Here is a 16886-nt window from a genome sequence, read left to right as displayed (position 1 = left end):
ACTCTCAAAGATCCATATTTTGGTCATCTTATTGGAAGCACTCCTCAAAATTTCTCAGATTTGGTGACTACAGGAGAAAAAATTGTAGGTGCATTTAAGATGAGAAAGATGAACAATTCTAAGCTCGAGGGGCAATACAAGATCACCCTTATAGAGGAAGTAATGCCAAATGGTAGCAGAATGTTCAAGTCCTAAAAGGAAAATTTTCAGGGGAGACAAAAAGAATAGAAATTTAGCCTATCCTAATGACCTACGAAGAATTGTTCCCGTAGTTGATGAAAAGTCAATTAGTTGCTCCAATACCAAGAGTGTCAGTGCAATCCTCTTACCCAAAGTTGTATAAACCAATTGCTCGGTGTGAGTATCATGCTAGGGCAATAGGCCACTCAATTGAAAAGTGTTGACCCTTAAGTACAAGGTGCAAACTTTGAGGGATGTAGGATGGTTGTCTTTTGTTGAGATAACCAATGTACATGGTAATCCATTGCCTAACCATGATGGATCACAGTAAAGGGAAAGCAGCAGGGATATAAAGAAGGCTGGGATGGAAGAGTGGCTGATTGTCAACCTTGGCAATGGAACGGCATGATACAAAAATGAGGGTGAAAAGCTGGATTAAGTGACATGTGTACTCAGTGGTGATAGAATCAACGAAATCATTCGTTCTTAAAAAGGACAATGTCTCATAAATTCTTTTTGTTTAGATTATTTTGAATTTTAAATGAAATAAAAATGCATTTTAGTCACATCTCAGGGTCACCTTTTGCCAAATTTCGTCTGGTTTTGCATGTGTTTTGTGTAGGGATATAGGAAATGATTTTTCCAGTAAGGAAGATTTGAAGCCAATAACTTTGAGAATTCATTCAATGGGGCAAAAAAACCCTGCAAAAAAAAAAAAAAAAAATTAAATAAAAAAATATATAAAAAATAAAAATGGAAAAAACCTCATGATTGAACCCCGCTTCAACAATTTTAAGGAGATGAACTAGTCCAAAAAAAAGAAAAAAAGGATCCTTGTGGAAAATGGTTCAAATTATAAAGGGTCTTATCAAGAGAAGCACTACTGTTAGCTGATATGGATGGGAATGATCTCCACACCCTATCAAAAAGTTTTTGCTCGGTGACGTGTGCCTTTTTTATAAAATCAATTAGAAAAGTTTCTGGACTCTCTATTCTAAATTGTGATTAGTGTCTTATGGGTGAAATGATTGTGTTATGATCAAATGATGGGTAGCCATCTTTGGCCGACCAGTGTACCCAAAAAACCAAATAATTTATTGATTTCCCATTTGGCAACCCATTTGAGCTTGAATTTTAAACCAACTTTTTCTTAAAGTCAGTTTACCAAAAATTCAACATGAGTTTGGGCGCCCTAGTGTCTAGCAATTCATTTGAGGCAATGGTTACTACGAAAAGGGTGGCAGGTCATCTTTCTGCTACTCAGAAGAAGATTAAAAAAGAAATCATTTGTTAGCACTGTTGAGCTTGAAAATTTTGTTTCTTGAATACACTATCAAAGGATCACCCCCTCACACTAGGGCAATTTCAAGAAGATTGACGTAAAACCCTAAGTGAATCCCAAATAAAAAGGGGAACTAAAATCCCTTCACAAAGGAAAAGTAAAAGATGTAGTAAAAAAAAAAATGAAATAAAAAAATGAGGGGCATGCTTCATAGGTGATCATTGGCTAATGTTGAATTTGAGCCTTATTAAATCTTTTTCTTCTTTAGCCCATACCACCAGCCTACATTACGGCCCATATGAAAGTCCTAACCTGATTGGTATGTGCCACTACCTCAAATGAATTGCCAAGCTCATTAAGAGTTTGAACTACGTTATGACCCGATCCTAATAAGATATGTAGGCAGCTTGTTCATAGAGCAAGTTCGATCAACTTTTTGCACTACTAGGGGCACTAATGTCATTTTTGGGAGGGGATTTTGAGCTTTAGCTTCCCTATTCTTCTGGAAACATATATCCTTGGCCTACATTTCGTCCCATGTCTTAAAGTCCACCCTAAGATTGGAATAATGATCAAAATACCTGATGAGACACTGATTGTAATTCAGGATGGAAATGTTGAAATAAGTTATGGAACACAAATCAAGAGGGTCTCATTAGAGGTTGACATCAAATTTATAGTGGAATAGTACAGATGCAGTAAATAGGTAATGTTGGTTATGCTTGTTCCTATAAAGAAAGCAAGTTTGGGGTGAAAAAAAAAAATTTTGCCCGTTGATTTGATTCTCTAAGTTAATATCAAAGCTACACACATCAGAGTACTGGTAAAGCTACTTCCTATTAAACAAGCACAAAAACCAAGTAAAAGTAGACAGGTTTGAGCATTTCATTTGCATCCTTAATGAGATTGTGTTCTCTATTGCATATTTATTCATTTAATTTCAAAATGATTTAGACATTAAGAGTGTAGTCCTTAAAGGAATGTCATTGTCAGGAAAATTTAGTGAAGCATTTCAACATTCTCAACAATAGATCCAGTTATATAGCTTGGTCACAAGTAGATTGGAACAAATGTCATGCTGAGTTTTGGGGAGACAAAATCTAGGGGCACATCAGATAATGCGATTAGTATTTTCTGCGCAAGATTATTGTTTCCTGAGCAAGGACATCATTGGCAAAACATGAATTTTTTCTCCCCATATTGAAATTTGAAGGATGTTGAGTGATTGAGATATGGAAAATTTATGTTGATTGGACAAGTTGTTGGTTCACAAAAGAAGGAAGTTCGTGCGTCTTCATGCATTGCATCAAATGTGATAGGAAGCCATCCACCTACATTTTGTAAAAATCATGGTACAAGTAGAGTTAGGATGTGTCTTCATATCGTGCACCATCATGTTCATATCATACAAGTTTTTCTGCATAAATTTTGTAGATAATGTTCATTCCAATTCTCATCCATTCAATTCATTTGTCTTCCATAATTTGGAATGGTTGGCATTTTACTTAGGGTATGGAACATCAGTTCCTAAATCAAGTAGTTCCTTCCAAGTTGTTTTTTCTACTTCGGGGACATTAGTTTCCAAGTCTGAGTAGTTTCATTCAAGTTGTCTTGACTATCTCGGCAATCCAACTAGTCACATTCAAGTTGTCCTGACTATCTCGTTAATTCGAGTAGTCACATTCAAGTTGTTCTGAATATCTCGTTAATTCGAGTAGTCACATTCAAGTTGTCCTGACTATCTCGTTAATTCGAGTAGTCACATTCAAGGCATCCCGACTAACTTGTTAATTCGAGTAGTCGCATTCAAGTTGTTTTGACTATTTTAGAGGCACGTGACATTAATAGTTTCCAAATCCGAGTAGTCGCATTCAAGTTATGTTGGCTACCTTGGAGGCACGTGGCATTAGTTCCCAAATCCGAGTAGTTTCATTCAAGTTATTTTGGCCATCTCAGAGGCATATGGAAATAGTTCCCAAATTTGAGTAGTCACGTTCAAGTTATTTTGGATATTTCAGAGGCACGTGGCATGAGGTCCCAAATCCGAATAGTCGCATTCAAGTTGTTTTGATTGTCTCAGAGGCATGTAGCTTTAGTTCCCAAATCTGGGCAGTCGTTTTTTCAAATTTGTGATGTACTTTTGTGGTACATGACATAATTTCCAAACCCGTGGTAATTATCTTTTCATAAACTAGGACAATTTACACCTTACTCTGTAAGTTTGTTGAGTTGATATGGAATTCCATACCTCTTTGTAAACCCATACATTTTTCTTTTGTTAGGGTTTTGTTATATAAGATCCGGTCCAAAATTTGTGTCTTCTGTCTTTACAGATTTGTTACCCAAGGATGCCAAGAGATAGATCTGTTTGTCATCCTAAGTAACAAGCCTATAAAGAGGGGTAGCTGTAAACACCTCATTTTGTCCGAGGCAAATAACTCAATTTAACAAAAAATTTACTTCACAAAATGGAAAAAATACATGGAAATGAACTTTACATGGAAAATGAAAATAAAAAAATAGAAAAAGGAAAAAATAAAGAAGTGGGCCAGAAATCTTCAAGCTTCCAATTTAAACCTACAAAGGGAAAATCATCAAATTAAACATGTGGAAAAAATGTGCAAAATTGGACATAAATGCTGATTGATTAAGTTTAGTGTTGATTGATTAAATCAGCATTAAACTGATTCAATCCCAAAGCCTATAAATAGAGATGTTCTAAGGGTGAGAAGGACACACAGTCACACATATAGACATTCAGGCACACAAAGAATCATACAAATAGTTCAGAGTGAATTCGGAATTTCAGAGAGTTCAAATTTCGAGAGAATTGAAGAATTATGGGGCAAATTGGAGCAAGAAGAGTAAAGAGAACTTCAAGTTGCAGGAAGGTGGGTCTAGGAAAATCAAGCAAAGGGCCAGAATCAGAGAAGAATTGAGGGTTGGCATCAAACGTGAAGCCAAAAGGAGTGTGAAGATAAAGGTTGGTTCCATTTTGTTTTTTTTGTTTAATTTTGCTTTTAATTTGGACAAATTTGAGGATCTGGTGGTTTGAAATACAAAATTTTGCTTAAATTAAAAGGTTTGGATCCGACCCATTGACCCGAATCCGATTCATTATTTGGATAAGACCCATTAACCCAAGATCCGACCTATTGACCCAAAGACTAGGATCCAAGACCCAGGTCCAATTTGGGCTTGGGCCTGTTGACTATTGAATCTGAGTGTGGCCCAATTGGCTAAGGCCCATCAAAAGTAGTCTAATGGGTTTAGGCCCATTCAAACCAGTTAATCAATTTAACCCAGAGTCTAAATTGGGCTGGCCTGTGTTCAACTTTAAAGCCCAGTTCATTGAACTTATCCTAAGACTCAAACTAGGTTAGTTTTGTTTAGCCCACAAGAAAAGCTTTGGGGAAAATTTTCCCGAGAAAATCCCAGCAAAAATTGAAAAGAAAATACAAAAAAAAAAAAATGGTAAAAAAAAGTGAAAACATTTGAAGCAAGAAGATAGAGAACTCATGTCGGTTCTGAGTTAGATCACCCGAGTCTATCTGTTTGCAATCCCCCCTTATCTGGTTCAAATCTACAAAACAAATAAAAATGAAATGAGAACCTAAAGTGAGAAATCTGCAAGGGAGGAGGAGAAAAAGAAAGAGATGAGAGAGAGAGAGAGCTGCGAGAGGATTGGTGAGAGAGAAGGAAGAACAAAGGAGAAGAGAGAAATAGAAGAAATAAAGAGAGAAAGAAGAACAGAGAAGAATAAAAACAGAAAAGAATAGGGGAAGGAAGAGAGGAAGATAGAGAGTACGGGGAAATGAGAAAATAGAGAAGAGAAAGACAGAAGAGAAAAGGGGAAGGAAGAGAAGAGGATAGAGAGTGTGAGGAAAAGAGAAAACATAGAAGAGAAAAATGGAAGATAGAGAGAGAATGTGAGGAAGAGAGGGCAAAGAGAATAGAAAATGAGAGAGAGAAGAAAGAGAGAGAATAAAATGGAGAAAAAAATAGAGGAAAAAAAAAAAAATATATATATATATATATATATATATATATATAAAAGTGGGATGGTGACAAGTGTCACGACCAGGGCCATGTGTTTAAAGAGCGACGTGGCGCAATTATTGTCATTCAAAATGTGTTTTCTCTGGACGACCGGATTGCTGCCACATTAGCAATCCATGTTAAACACCCAAAGCCAACAAGGATTTGTCACGTGGCAGGTGATGTCATGCTGAGGTCACCTTGCTGTAGAAAATTTTAAAAAATAATATATGATAAGAAAACACATGGCAGGTGATGTCATGTTGATGTCACCTTGCTACAATGAATTCAAAAAAAGAAAACAAGTAGAATCACGTGTCACCATTGTGGGCGGACATGTGGCCCACTTATCTCAACCGGATTAGACCCAATTTAGACCGGTTGAACTGGTTGTGAACCGCCGGTTTATTTATTTTTGTTTTTTAATTTGATTTTTAATCAATTTTCAATTTTTAAAATAGGAAAAAAAATCAAAGAAAAATAATATAAAAATCAGGAAAAATATTTTTTAAAATTAGAAATAAATAAATAAAAATTGTTTGAGTTATTTTGACTCAAATAATAAAAAAAATGAAAAAAATAAAAATGAAGAAAAGTCTTTAAAGATCCAAGAAATTTTTAGAAAAATGTTGGAAAATTTTTAGAAAAATTCTGTAGAATTTTGGAAAATTCTCTAAATATTTAAAAGCTCTTTTTGCTCAAATTTGGATGATTTTTCTTTATTATTATTATTTATATATGTCTTATTTTTGTATGTGTGCGTTCCAGGGTAAAGAGGTATTTGAGACCTCACCTATATTAGTTCTGAGTGGGGTTTATCTAACAAGATCTCCTCATTTGGAGGTCTTATTAGACATTCTTAAATCGCACTGTGATTTTCATTTTCCTTTTAAATTTTTATTTATTTATTTATTATTATTTTTTTAAAATGAGTTAATTAAAGACTATTAAATTCAATTTAGAGATAATTCATGATTAATTAGGTACCATTTGTAGAACGAATGTGTAGGGGGTGCTAATACCTTTCCCCTCGCACAACTGAACTTTCGATTCAAACTCTAGTAAATGTAGTGTAGATTGAGACAATTGGTTCCTTGGCCAAAGTTTAGTCTAGAGACCAATCAATGAATAGTAATTAAGTGAACTAACCGTACTTAGGTAAATAACAAGTTAGTGGCAAATCCATCGAATTTCAATATTATTATTCTTAGCCAATGTTTTAAAAGGTGTACGGCGTGCCCATTTTGGGCATAAATGCCCTAAGGCGTAATTTGAAAGGCTTAAAGCCTCAAATGCATACGCCTCAATGGAGAAGGCGTATACCTTAGGGAAAAAGTTGCGTCTTTCATGCCTCAACTAAGAAGTCGTACGCCTTTTGGGAGCACCTGAGTTAAAAAAAAAAAAAAAAAACTACTAACACTCTGATAAGGCTTTGACGAGCATCAAAACCTCCTCTCGACGAAGCTTCATTCTTCCAAAGCTTCGTATCTCTCCAACGACACCTCCACCTTATCGTCTCTCTCCGACGAGTCGTCAACTGCTTCCGAGGTATCATATCTCTCCGACGACCCCTTCGGAGCTCTCGTCTCTTTCCAAGCTAGGGCCTGGCTTCGAAGACTCCTCCGGCTTCTTGCCTTTCTCCGACAAGTCGTCAATTGCTTCCGAGGTCCGACATCTCCTTCGGAGCTCTCGTCTCTTTCCAAGCTAGGGTCTGGCTTTGAAGACTCCTCTAGCCACTTGCCTCTCTCTAGCGACCCTCTACAGCCTCTCGTCTCTCTCCGCGACCCCCTACAACCTCTCTGCTTCGAGTATTCAACTCTCGCTCTCTGCAATTTTGTTTGCTGCACCTGCTTTTGATTCTTAGAAGTTAGAATCTTCGATGATGAGACATTGTGATGCTTTAATTTGGCCTTTTCTCTTATTTTTGTAATGTTTTGGCCAATATGATATTTAAAAATTATGTTTTTATTTTTTTCTCCATTATTCAAAATTTTTCTCATTTTTTTACTAAATGTAAATGTATTTTATTTATTAATTATTTAGAAAAAATATAGTCCCAAAATGCTTATGCCTCGCCTCACCGAGGGTAAAACGCCTCGCCTTACACCTTCACCTTTTAAAACATTGTTCTTCGCCATTCAAGACCTTCTCCCGGATGTTGCGACATTGGGCAATATCATCTGACGAATGGAGGGCTGTTAAAATCCTTACTATCTCATTCCAAATTATTCTAGGTCTACCTTTACCCCTTCTACTATCACTAACATTACCAGCTTGCTCCTCCTCGATAGTGCATTATTAGGCTTGTGTTGCAGGTTCTTAATCCATTCCTACTGCCCTTCCCTTATCTCATCGTCTACAAGTGCAATGCCTAACTTACTATTAACATATTCATTCCATAATTTTGCCTTTTGAGTTATACCACTCAATCCACCTTAGCATTCTCATTTCGGAAACTTTTACGTGTTGGATATGTTGTTTCTTGGTTGGTGAACATTTTGATTCATATAGCATAGCTAGTCTTATAGCTGTCCTATAGAACTTCCTTTCTAATTTTAATGGTATTCTATGAAACATGCTCAACGCACTTCTCCATTTTATGCAACCAGCTTTAATTTTAAGTATTACATCTACTTTGATTTATCTTTCAGCTTTAACTAGCAGATTTTGATTTATGCTGCTTAGATGATTGTGGTCTTCCCTATTCTCAGTTCTCATAAACCTGGGATTCAAACTTTCTGCTCCTTTTTTATTCCTGCTTTTTTCCAGCTATGAAATAGATTTAGAGCTTCCTCATTCATTTCTTTGCTTATGACAAGTCATCTTCCCTGCATTATTAATGGATCTAGTCCCTTGGTTACATGATTCCGTGTGTTACATCTAGTGCCTGTCTCAAATTTATTGAAGTCACATGCCATAGTCTTGTTAATGAAATGCTGATGCAAGTTTTGATCATGGGAATCATCTTCTAGGATGTAGTAATCCTAAAAGAATAAAAATAAATAAATAAATAAAAATAAAATTAATTAAAAAAATATATATTTAAATTAAAATTAAAATTAAAATTAAAATTTTAAATTTTAAAAAATAACAATAAAATAAAAAATTATTAATTACTTAATTATTATTAATTAAATAATATAATATAATAATGATATAATATTATATATATATAAGTTAAGGTTTCCTAAAGGATAGGAAACAGAAACTTTTTTTTTATTATTATTTCTTCTTCTTCTTCTTCTTCTTCTTCTTCTCAGTCAGCATCAACGTCTCCCTCGTCTCTTCTCTCCCACTCTCCTCCATCACGTCTCCATTATTCGGCCGATCAAAAATTTGAAAATACCGTTGGACTCTACTTGCTGCCAGCGACATTTCTACTGGAGCGGATCTGTCGTGAGAGCGGCATAAGCATATCTCCTAGGGGAAGACCAAATCTCAAACTTACCTCAGTTTCTCTTATACTATAAGCCTAATTAATGAACGGAAATTGTCAGGAGACTCGTGGGGAGATTCTCTACAATATAGTCGGAGTAAGTTTTCGAATTGGAGTTTTGGGGTATCAATCCTAAATCGGGGGTAAATTTAATAATTTAGGCATTTATTGGGCTATGTAGGGTATTCAGAGCTTAGGGAAATTTTAGGAAAAGTTACTCTACGAGTTGTGACGAATAATATAGTGAAATTTAAATTTCAGGATTTCAGGGGTTTTTGAACGCCTGGGGCGTAGGCCGGGGTATTAGTGGGTTTTTTCAGGAATCAGGTAAAGGGATTAAGTTAAGTCAGGAATTTTATTTAATTTGAATCGATTAAATTAATATATTTATTTATTTATTTATTTATTCATTTGGGAATTTAAAGGCTACTTTGAAAACCAACCGTTCGAAATGAGTTTTACAAACGTAGGATATATGGTATGATATTTTTGAACAAAATGAACGGTGGAAAGCTTATTTATTTATATGGATATGTTAAAATGCGGAAAATTGTGTGGCAGATGACTTAATTTGTATGGATTATTGTATATCTGGATTTGCGATTTTGAAATACTGGAATTGTTGTGAAAAATATTGGAAATCCTTGTGAAAATACTGGAATTGTTTATGAAATGCAGGGTTTTGAACTAACGGCCAGTGGCCAGGTATTGTTTGATTGGCCAAGGGCTAGGATTATTATTTGATGGTTGAGGGCCGAGTTTTAATTGATGGCTATATACCGGATTGTATTTTTGGCCGGGGGCCGGGTTTTTGGAATAACAAAAAATATATGTAAAATGATGTTTTAAATGGTATTTTCTATTATCTAAATTGCATGATATGCTTTAGGAATCCTGGGGACCAGTGTAGTGTGAGCACGATATCGTTGCTAGATATTTGTTATGTGGCCGTGTGCGCCCACACCTGTGCTGAGAGGTGTAGGGTGGCTTTGTCCGATTTTCCTACGTGAGGTGAATGCACCCTTGAGTGAGGGCAATCGGACCAGCAGTTGGAGCTGCGTGTACCCGCGGAGTATGTTAGTGAAGAGTATAGATGACAACTGTCTGGGTGGATCCCCTAGGACATTAGTCTAGCCTTCGGGCTGCACAACCCGTGCCATGGGGATGTAAATGACGTGTTTGTCACAGGAAGTGTCTTATATACATATCTGTTAATTTATATGAATATGGTTAATTAATAAGATAACTTCGAGGGCTTACTGAGAAAGGTGAGTGCCCTGGTAGCAGTAATGGTACTAGAGCAAAGGGAAGCTACTTGCATGGGCGGATATTCTTCCCTATCCTCGGCTAATTGTGTGTGTGAGTGTAAAATAAGAATATTTTCATAAATGTGTTTAGCTGCTTAATAAACTGGTTATTTTCTGTACACTAAATGCATGTTGGTCACACACTGACATTAACTTAGTCTTTCCTTTACTGAGCTGTGCCTCACCCCTACTTTACAAACTGTCTTTTCAGGGAATCCTATAGATCGGGTCTAGCAGGCTAGAGGAGCCGGGCTAGTGGTGTGAATTTTATGTAGGTAGTGTGTAGATAGAGATTTTATTTTTGTTTAGTTTTATGAGATGTAATTATGTGAAAATGGATATATTTGTGTATAAAGATAATTAGAACTCTGGTAATATAATTTGAGGATTTTATATTTTATTTCCGCTGCGTATGTGTATTTTATATTTGATGAATAAGGTATCAAGTACACTGACGTCACTAAAGTAGCACTCCGGGCCCACGTTGCGGGTTGGGGTCGTTGCATAGGAGATCATATTTTATGTTCTTTATGGATTGTATTGATTTATTTTATGCAGCTGTGTTTTTATGTACTTTCTCAGCCATGAATACAGTTCCTTTTCCATCTTTGGCGCCACCATCTGCCTATTTTCCGATGGTACCACCTGATCCACCACCATCGAGTGCTTTTTGGCAGACTACAACTGTGATTGATCGCTTGAAAGAGCTGCGAGACACCATAAATCTTGCAAAGGCAATGTAAGCGCTTATTGTGTTTAATTTGAATGCTTTCTTTTCAAAAAGTAAGTTAGCACACATTTGTCTCTTTAATTTCTTAGTTGTGTTTTACGAGAAAGTTTTAATTTTTTATTTTTATTTGTAAATGGGTCTATTGATAGATAGTTGTCATTTCATATGATTGTGAAAATTTGAAATAGTGACCATGGTCTTAAATTTCCTCGAAATTGTTGGAATTTCCCTTTCTGTCACCCTTGAAATGGTTGTCAGTTTCTGTTGAAATTTCCATGAGTCACTTGAAATTTATCAAAATCTCAAAATTTCAGCAAAATTTGTCAAAATATTAACTATAGAATGAAATTTCCTTGAAATTTAAATTTGATACTTGAAACCCAAAGTGATATTCCTATCTTAATTTATCATCTTTTTATTGAAACTATTACTATTACAAGAAGGATATGGATATCTTTCAGAATTTTGAAATTATATGAAAAATTAAACTTAGATATTAACTAAAACATTTTATTTGGCCATTTATGTCTAAATTATCATTATTTGTGTGATAAATAATATTTAAGTGATTTATGAATTTCATTTATATTAATAGAATATGTTTAATATCGTTATTATATTATTGTTATTGCACCTTATAAACCACATACTTGTCCTTAACATATTTTATTTGTAATATTTTAGGTCTAAATCTTGCATTATTATGACAGTTAATAGTTTCTTTGACAAAATAATTCCATGCTTTACTGCACATTTGCATCATTATTTAAAACCGAAATCGCAATTGACATTGACTTTGAAATTTCCATGCTTTTGAAGCCTCAAAATTTTAGTTGAAATTGAAATTAAAGACTGTATGGTGAATGCTGAAAACTGTGGTGGTGCCAAATGCCAATTATTTTTAATGGTCATAGTTTATGGCAGTGGATTTTTACCTTAAATTTGCTATTTCAAACACTTAAGAGACATTTGATTTGTTTGGGATATCTAGATATGACCTTGTTTCTAGTTAATGGTTGTATTTTTTAACAGTAATATTGTGAAAAATTCGATCACTGTTTTTGACAGGCAGAAAGAGTTGGAGATGTTCTCTGTGCTCAAAGATGTCAACCGGCCTATAGAGTATGTAGATAATGGTTCTACTGAGACTTCAGTCTCTAAGTTTTCTGAGCTTTTAAAAGATAGGGGAATTAGTTTGACATCCCAAGAATCACTTTCGGTGGAAGCCACAAATTCCTTGATTTTGAAATTAAGAGCTCATCTTGAGCCATTTAGAGTTATCACAGATGAGAGAAGTCCTTGGGAGGAAAAATCTGCCGCTGTCAGATTGTGCAATAAAATGCAGAAGTCCAAACGAAATAAACTGTGGAGGAAAAGGAAAAGGAAACGTCTTGCCGAAACGCATGCAAGGGTAGTGTGTTTTAAAAAAGACCCCTCCTCTCCTCTTCATTTCCCCTTTGTCAACCTATGCTGGAAGAGCACTTATTTTGTTTTTATACTTTATCTAATAATTAACTTTAGGAGCGTGAACGATTTGATCATGCTGATCAAGAAGCTGATGAGTGGAGGGCCAGAGAGATTGCAAAAGATATTGCAAAACGCAAGGTATGATCTGGGGTGTTTTATTCATTTAAGTTGTGATTAGTGTTGTGCATGTAAAGCTTTCCTCGATTCATCTAACTAGTTCAATATTTTAGCAGTTTGAAATTTTAGTCATTATGCTACAATCTGAATGTTTTTATTATTTAATTTGTATGCATTTTTTTCCCTTATTAATTTTAGCAATGTTTTAAACAGCAAAGGCGATGTGTTTTAACCCTTAAGAGGCAGGGGCATAAGCCTTAAGACGTTGAAGCAAGCTTTTTGAGAATTTAATTTCTAGATAAAAGCATGTAAATAAATTTCATATATTTTAAAAATAAATAAAAATTGAGAAATTTACAAATAAAATGTTAAATAAATCATATGTAATTTGTAAACTAGTTGTTGTTTATTCCACCAAAAAAAAACTTGAATTATTAAGTAGAGCATGCCAAGAGATAGGTTTAACTTTGCAAAGTTCAATTATTTTCAAGATCTAATATTGAATTCTCAATTATTTTGGGAAGGTTGAGGTTCAAGAGTTTTGGAGATTACTCATACTATGACATTCCTTTCATATGAAGATTTTTAGTTAATTTCTGGCCAATAATAACTTGAGATTCAGACACTCAAAATGCATAGGCCTCAACTAAAAGGCGCAAAAGGACCAATCGCAAGTCTCATCGTGTAATGCATTGGCTTTTTTGGGATTTGGTACTCTACATTAGCCTCAAGTAATTTAGGCATGCCTTCTCTTTAGAGTTTGAGGCTAGCCTCAAGGTGAGCCTTGATTGAGCATGATAAACATTGTGATTTAGTAAAATATTTTCTTTTATTTTCAATTATTGCGTCATTGTTTGGCCTTTGCACTTTGATTATATCTTCTTTTGCCATCTTCTAATGTATTTTGAAATCAATTGATTTGCTATTCTATTGATTCTCTATGGTGACTGGGATGAATAAGGTTGTTATACTGGCATATCTGATTATTTAGCTGAGTACTGGAGTGTGGGAATGTAATTGTAGACTTGATGCAAGAAAATTTGGTAGGAGAGATGATAAGGGAAAATAAAAGATAATTACTTAGAAGAAATAGGATTGAAAAGAAAACAAAAGAGAAAATTAAAAGAAATGGCAAATCACTCAGTTAGGTTTTCAATTCCTAATGCAAGCTGATACAAAAATTTTCAGAGTGAAGCCTTTCTATAGGCTTTTCCCCAAAATCTAGGTAAGAAAACAAAGACATAGAAACATTGTTAAATCCCTGAATTACTGAAGATTAAGAAATAAAGTTTGACAAATAAAATCCTCAACTAGGTCTCTGCTTATGATAATGCAAAATTCCTACTGCCCACAATCGCTGTCAAGATGTCTATGGGGAAAATGTTATCTGTTTTTCTTTGACTTTTTTACCTACTGTTTAAAATTATAATTTAAAGTATGCATGCAGTTGTGGAGCTAAATATCCAAGGCCTGTGGATGCTTTAGTAACTGAGGCATGTGAATCTGCAGGTTGAAAAGATGAAGGAAATTGCAAAGCTTAAAGCCAAAGAAGAGAGAAAGAGACTCGAATCTGAGGTACAAATCAGTATAACATACTGCATGAGTATGTACAAAATACTTAGGAATTTAATCTGATCGATTTGTACCCTAGGTGCTGTTTGTTTTGCAGAATAAAAAATGTTTCTCCTGGAATGACATTCCTAGGAATCTCATTCTTGGGAATGAAATGCCTAGCTCATGGGAACATTTTCTTCTGATTCTAAGGTTCCTACGAACGTATAAATTTTGTTCATTGCCAATGTTTGGTTTTGCATGGAAATTCTAACTGGCATTTAAGACAATTATACCCTTGGCTTGTGTATGGACTAATATATGAAGAATAATCATACTTTCGGCCCAAAATCTTACTTGGAATATGTACCAAACTAAATCCCTAATTGCCTATCTAAAAATTTCAACCATCATTGAAAAAAACAAAGTAATAATAATGTTACTTTTTCAGATTTAAAGCATGACTGGATGGTTGTGTTATTTTGATTATAATTTTTTTTCTTTGTTCCCTTTTCTTCTTACAAGAATTTCTTTTGCCCTGTTTTATGCATTCTTCCTTCATTAGTGAAGTATTTCTTTTTCTATAACAAACCAAGTCTTAAGTCCCACCAAGTGGAGTGGGCTACCTGAATCCTTTTGCACCAATATACATGGTTGTGGGCAATTTCCTCTGACAATTTAAGGGCTATTAAATCCTTAATATCTCATTCCAAGTTATTTTTGGTATACCCCTATCGCTTTTACTGCTACTAAGAGTAACTAGTTGAATCCTCCTCATGGGTAAATTATTTGTTAACATATGCTCAATGCCTAAGCCATCTGAGCCACCCCTTACCTTCTACAGGTTCCATTCCTAATTTACCGTGAATATGTTTGTTCCTTAATATATCTTTTAACGTTATACCACTTATCTACCTTAGCATTCTCATTTCGACAGCTTCTTATTTTTTAGATATGTTGTTTCTTGCCAACATTTTTATCCATATAGCATAGCTGGTCTTATAGTCCTCCTATAAGACTTTTCTGTTGATTTTAAGGATATTCTACAATCACACAATACACTTGAAGCACTTTTCCATTTTACCCACCTTGCTTCAACTTTATGCATGACATCTTCTTTGATTTCTCCTTCAGCTTGCAGAATAGATCCAAGGTATCTAAATCTAGAAGTGCTATTAATTTCTTGACCATCAAGTATAATCTTTTCTCCAATATTCCTCCTGCCATGATTGAAAGAAATTCCACATATTCTTCCTTATTTCTATTTATTCTAAATCCTTTAGATTCTAAAGTTTCTCTCCATAATTCTAACTTAGATTCTACTCCATCCCTAGTTTCATCAATCAAGACATATCATTTGCAAGCAACATACACCGTGGATTCTCATTTTGGATACTCCCAATAAGTTCGTCCATCATTAATGTAAAAAGATAAAGTTGTAAAAGCAAATCCTTGATTTTCACCCACTGTGATTGGAAATTCCCTACACTTTGCGCTTGTAGTCTTAAAGCTAGTCATTATGCCATCGTACATATCCTTAATTACATTAATAAACCTATTACATACTCCTTTTTTCTCTAAAACCCACCATAAAACTTCTATAGGCACCCCACACCCTATCATAGTTTTTTTTTTTTTTTCCTTTTTCTAAATTTGTAAAGACCATATGCACATCCCTCTTCTTTTCCTTAAACATTTTCATTAATCTTCTTAAAATATATGGCTTTTGTAGTTGATCTCCAAGCACAAAATCAAATTGATTTTCTGAAATCCTCTTTTCTAACCTTAGTCTTTGTTCATTTATCCTTTCTCATAGTTCCATTTACTCATAAGTTTAATTCCACAATAGTTATTATAAATTTGAATATCTCCTTTATTTTTGTATATAGGTATTAATGTGTTTTCCTCCATCCATCTAACATTTTCTCATTTTTTATTATTGTGTTAAATAGATTAGTTAACATTATGATTCCATTATCACCTACGCATTTCCAAACTTCAATTGGGATATATGTGGTCCTATAGACTTTCTATTTCATCTTTTTTAATGAAAGCTTAACCTCAGCTAAGCCTATTTTAGGATCATAAGCACTAATGACATTTATTATCTTTTGACCTTAGACCATCTTGATTTTTATCATCTATCCCCTACTCTTTTATCATATATAACACTATCTTTTAGTTCTTTGTCTACAATGATTCCTAACCCATTTTCTTATGTCTTCTAGCGTACCAAAGTTTAAATCTTGCTCTTTAATTTCTCCAGCTTTCTCCCTTACCCACTTAGTTTGTGGAAGGCCGATTTTGTTAGTTTTTACTCTAATCATTGTGTCAACTATCTTCAGACTTTTACTTATAAGGGTTCCTATATTCCATGTTGTTAATCTAACCCTAGTCTCCTGAACGAACTTCCTAAACCTTGTCTCTTGAACTAACTTCTTTACCTGCCCCACATCTAGAATGCTGTGGAAACGCCCATTTCTTGCTAAGTGCAATGAGTTTCTTGTAGGGACGCCCCAATGCATAATCAGTTAGGATTCATTTCATTGAGATCTAACAAGTTTTACAATCAGCATTATGCAATCCTCCTTCTTTACCTGAGCTTGGGACCAGGCTGTGTGTAAAAAGATTTAGTACATTGAGTGCATCAGAGGTGGAGTTTATTTTCTTCTTCTATCCAAAAAAAAAAATTACTTTCATAATAAATGTAATTATAGTTTAGGATAATACTCTATTATGAGGGCATGAATGTTTAATTGACAAGAATAGTGGAGACAA

General features: G+C 34.6%; 1 protein-coding gene across 12 annotated transcripts in view; it reads left to right on the top strand.

Annotated features, from left to right (window-relative positions):
* LOC131166082 (U11/U12 small nuclear ribonucleoprotein 59 kDa protein) overlaps nt 1–16886 on the top strand; it is a 70286-nt gene that overhangs the window by 32699 nt on the left and 20701 nt on the right. For 2 of the 12 annotated variants that reach the window (XM_058124332.1, XM_058124327.1), the window contains exons 1-6: nt 6814–7308; nt 10455–10518; nt 10826–10982; nt 12042–12384; nt 12495–12578; nt 14067–14132. In XM_058124332.1, coding sequence (XP_057980315.1) covers nt 10828–10982; nt 12042–12384; nt 12495–12578; nt 14067–14132 — 648 coding nt within the window. In that variant the 5' untranslated portion in view covers nt 6814–7308; nt 10455–10518; nt 10826–10827. Of the gene's footprint in view, nt 1–6810; nt 7309–10454; nt 10983–12041; nt 12385–12494; nt 12579–14066; nt 14133–16886 lie in introns of those variants that run through there. The other 10 variants (XM_058124330.1, XM_058124331.1, XM_058124326.1 and 7 more) reach the window with 10 other exon arrangements.

This window comes from Malania oleifera, chromosome 10 (genome assembly GCF_029873635.1).
Source record: "Malania oleifera isolate guangnan ecotype guangnan chromosome 10, ASM2987363v1, whole genome shotgun sequence".
Lineage (NCBI taxonomy): Eukaryota > Viridiplantae > Streptophyta > Magnoliopsida > Santalales > Ximeniaceae > Malania > Malania oleifera.
Note: the sequence above shows the minus strand (reverse complement) of the source record. Positions and strands in the feature narration are given on the sequence as shown.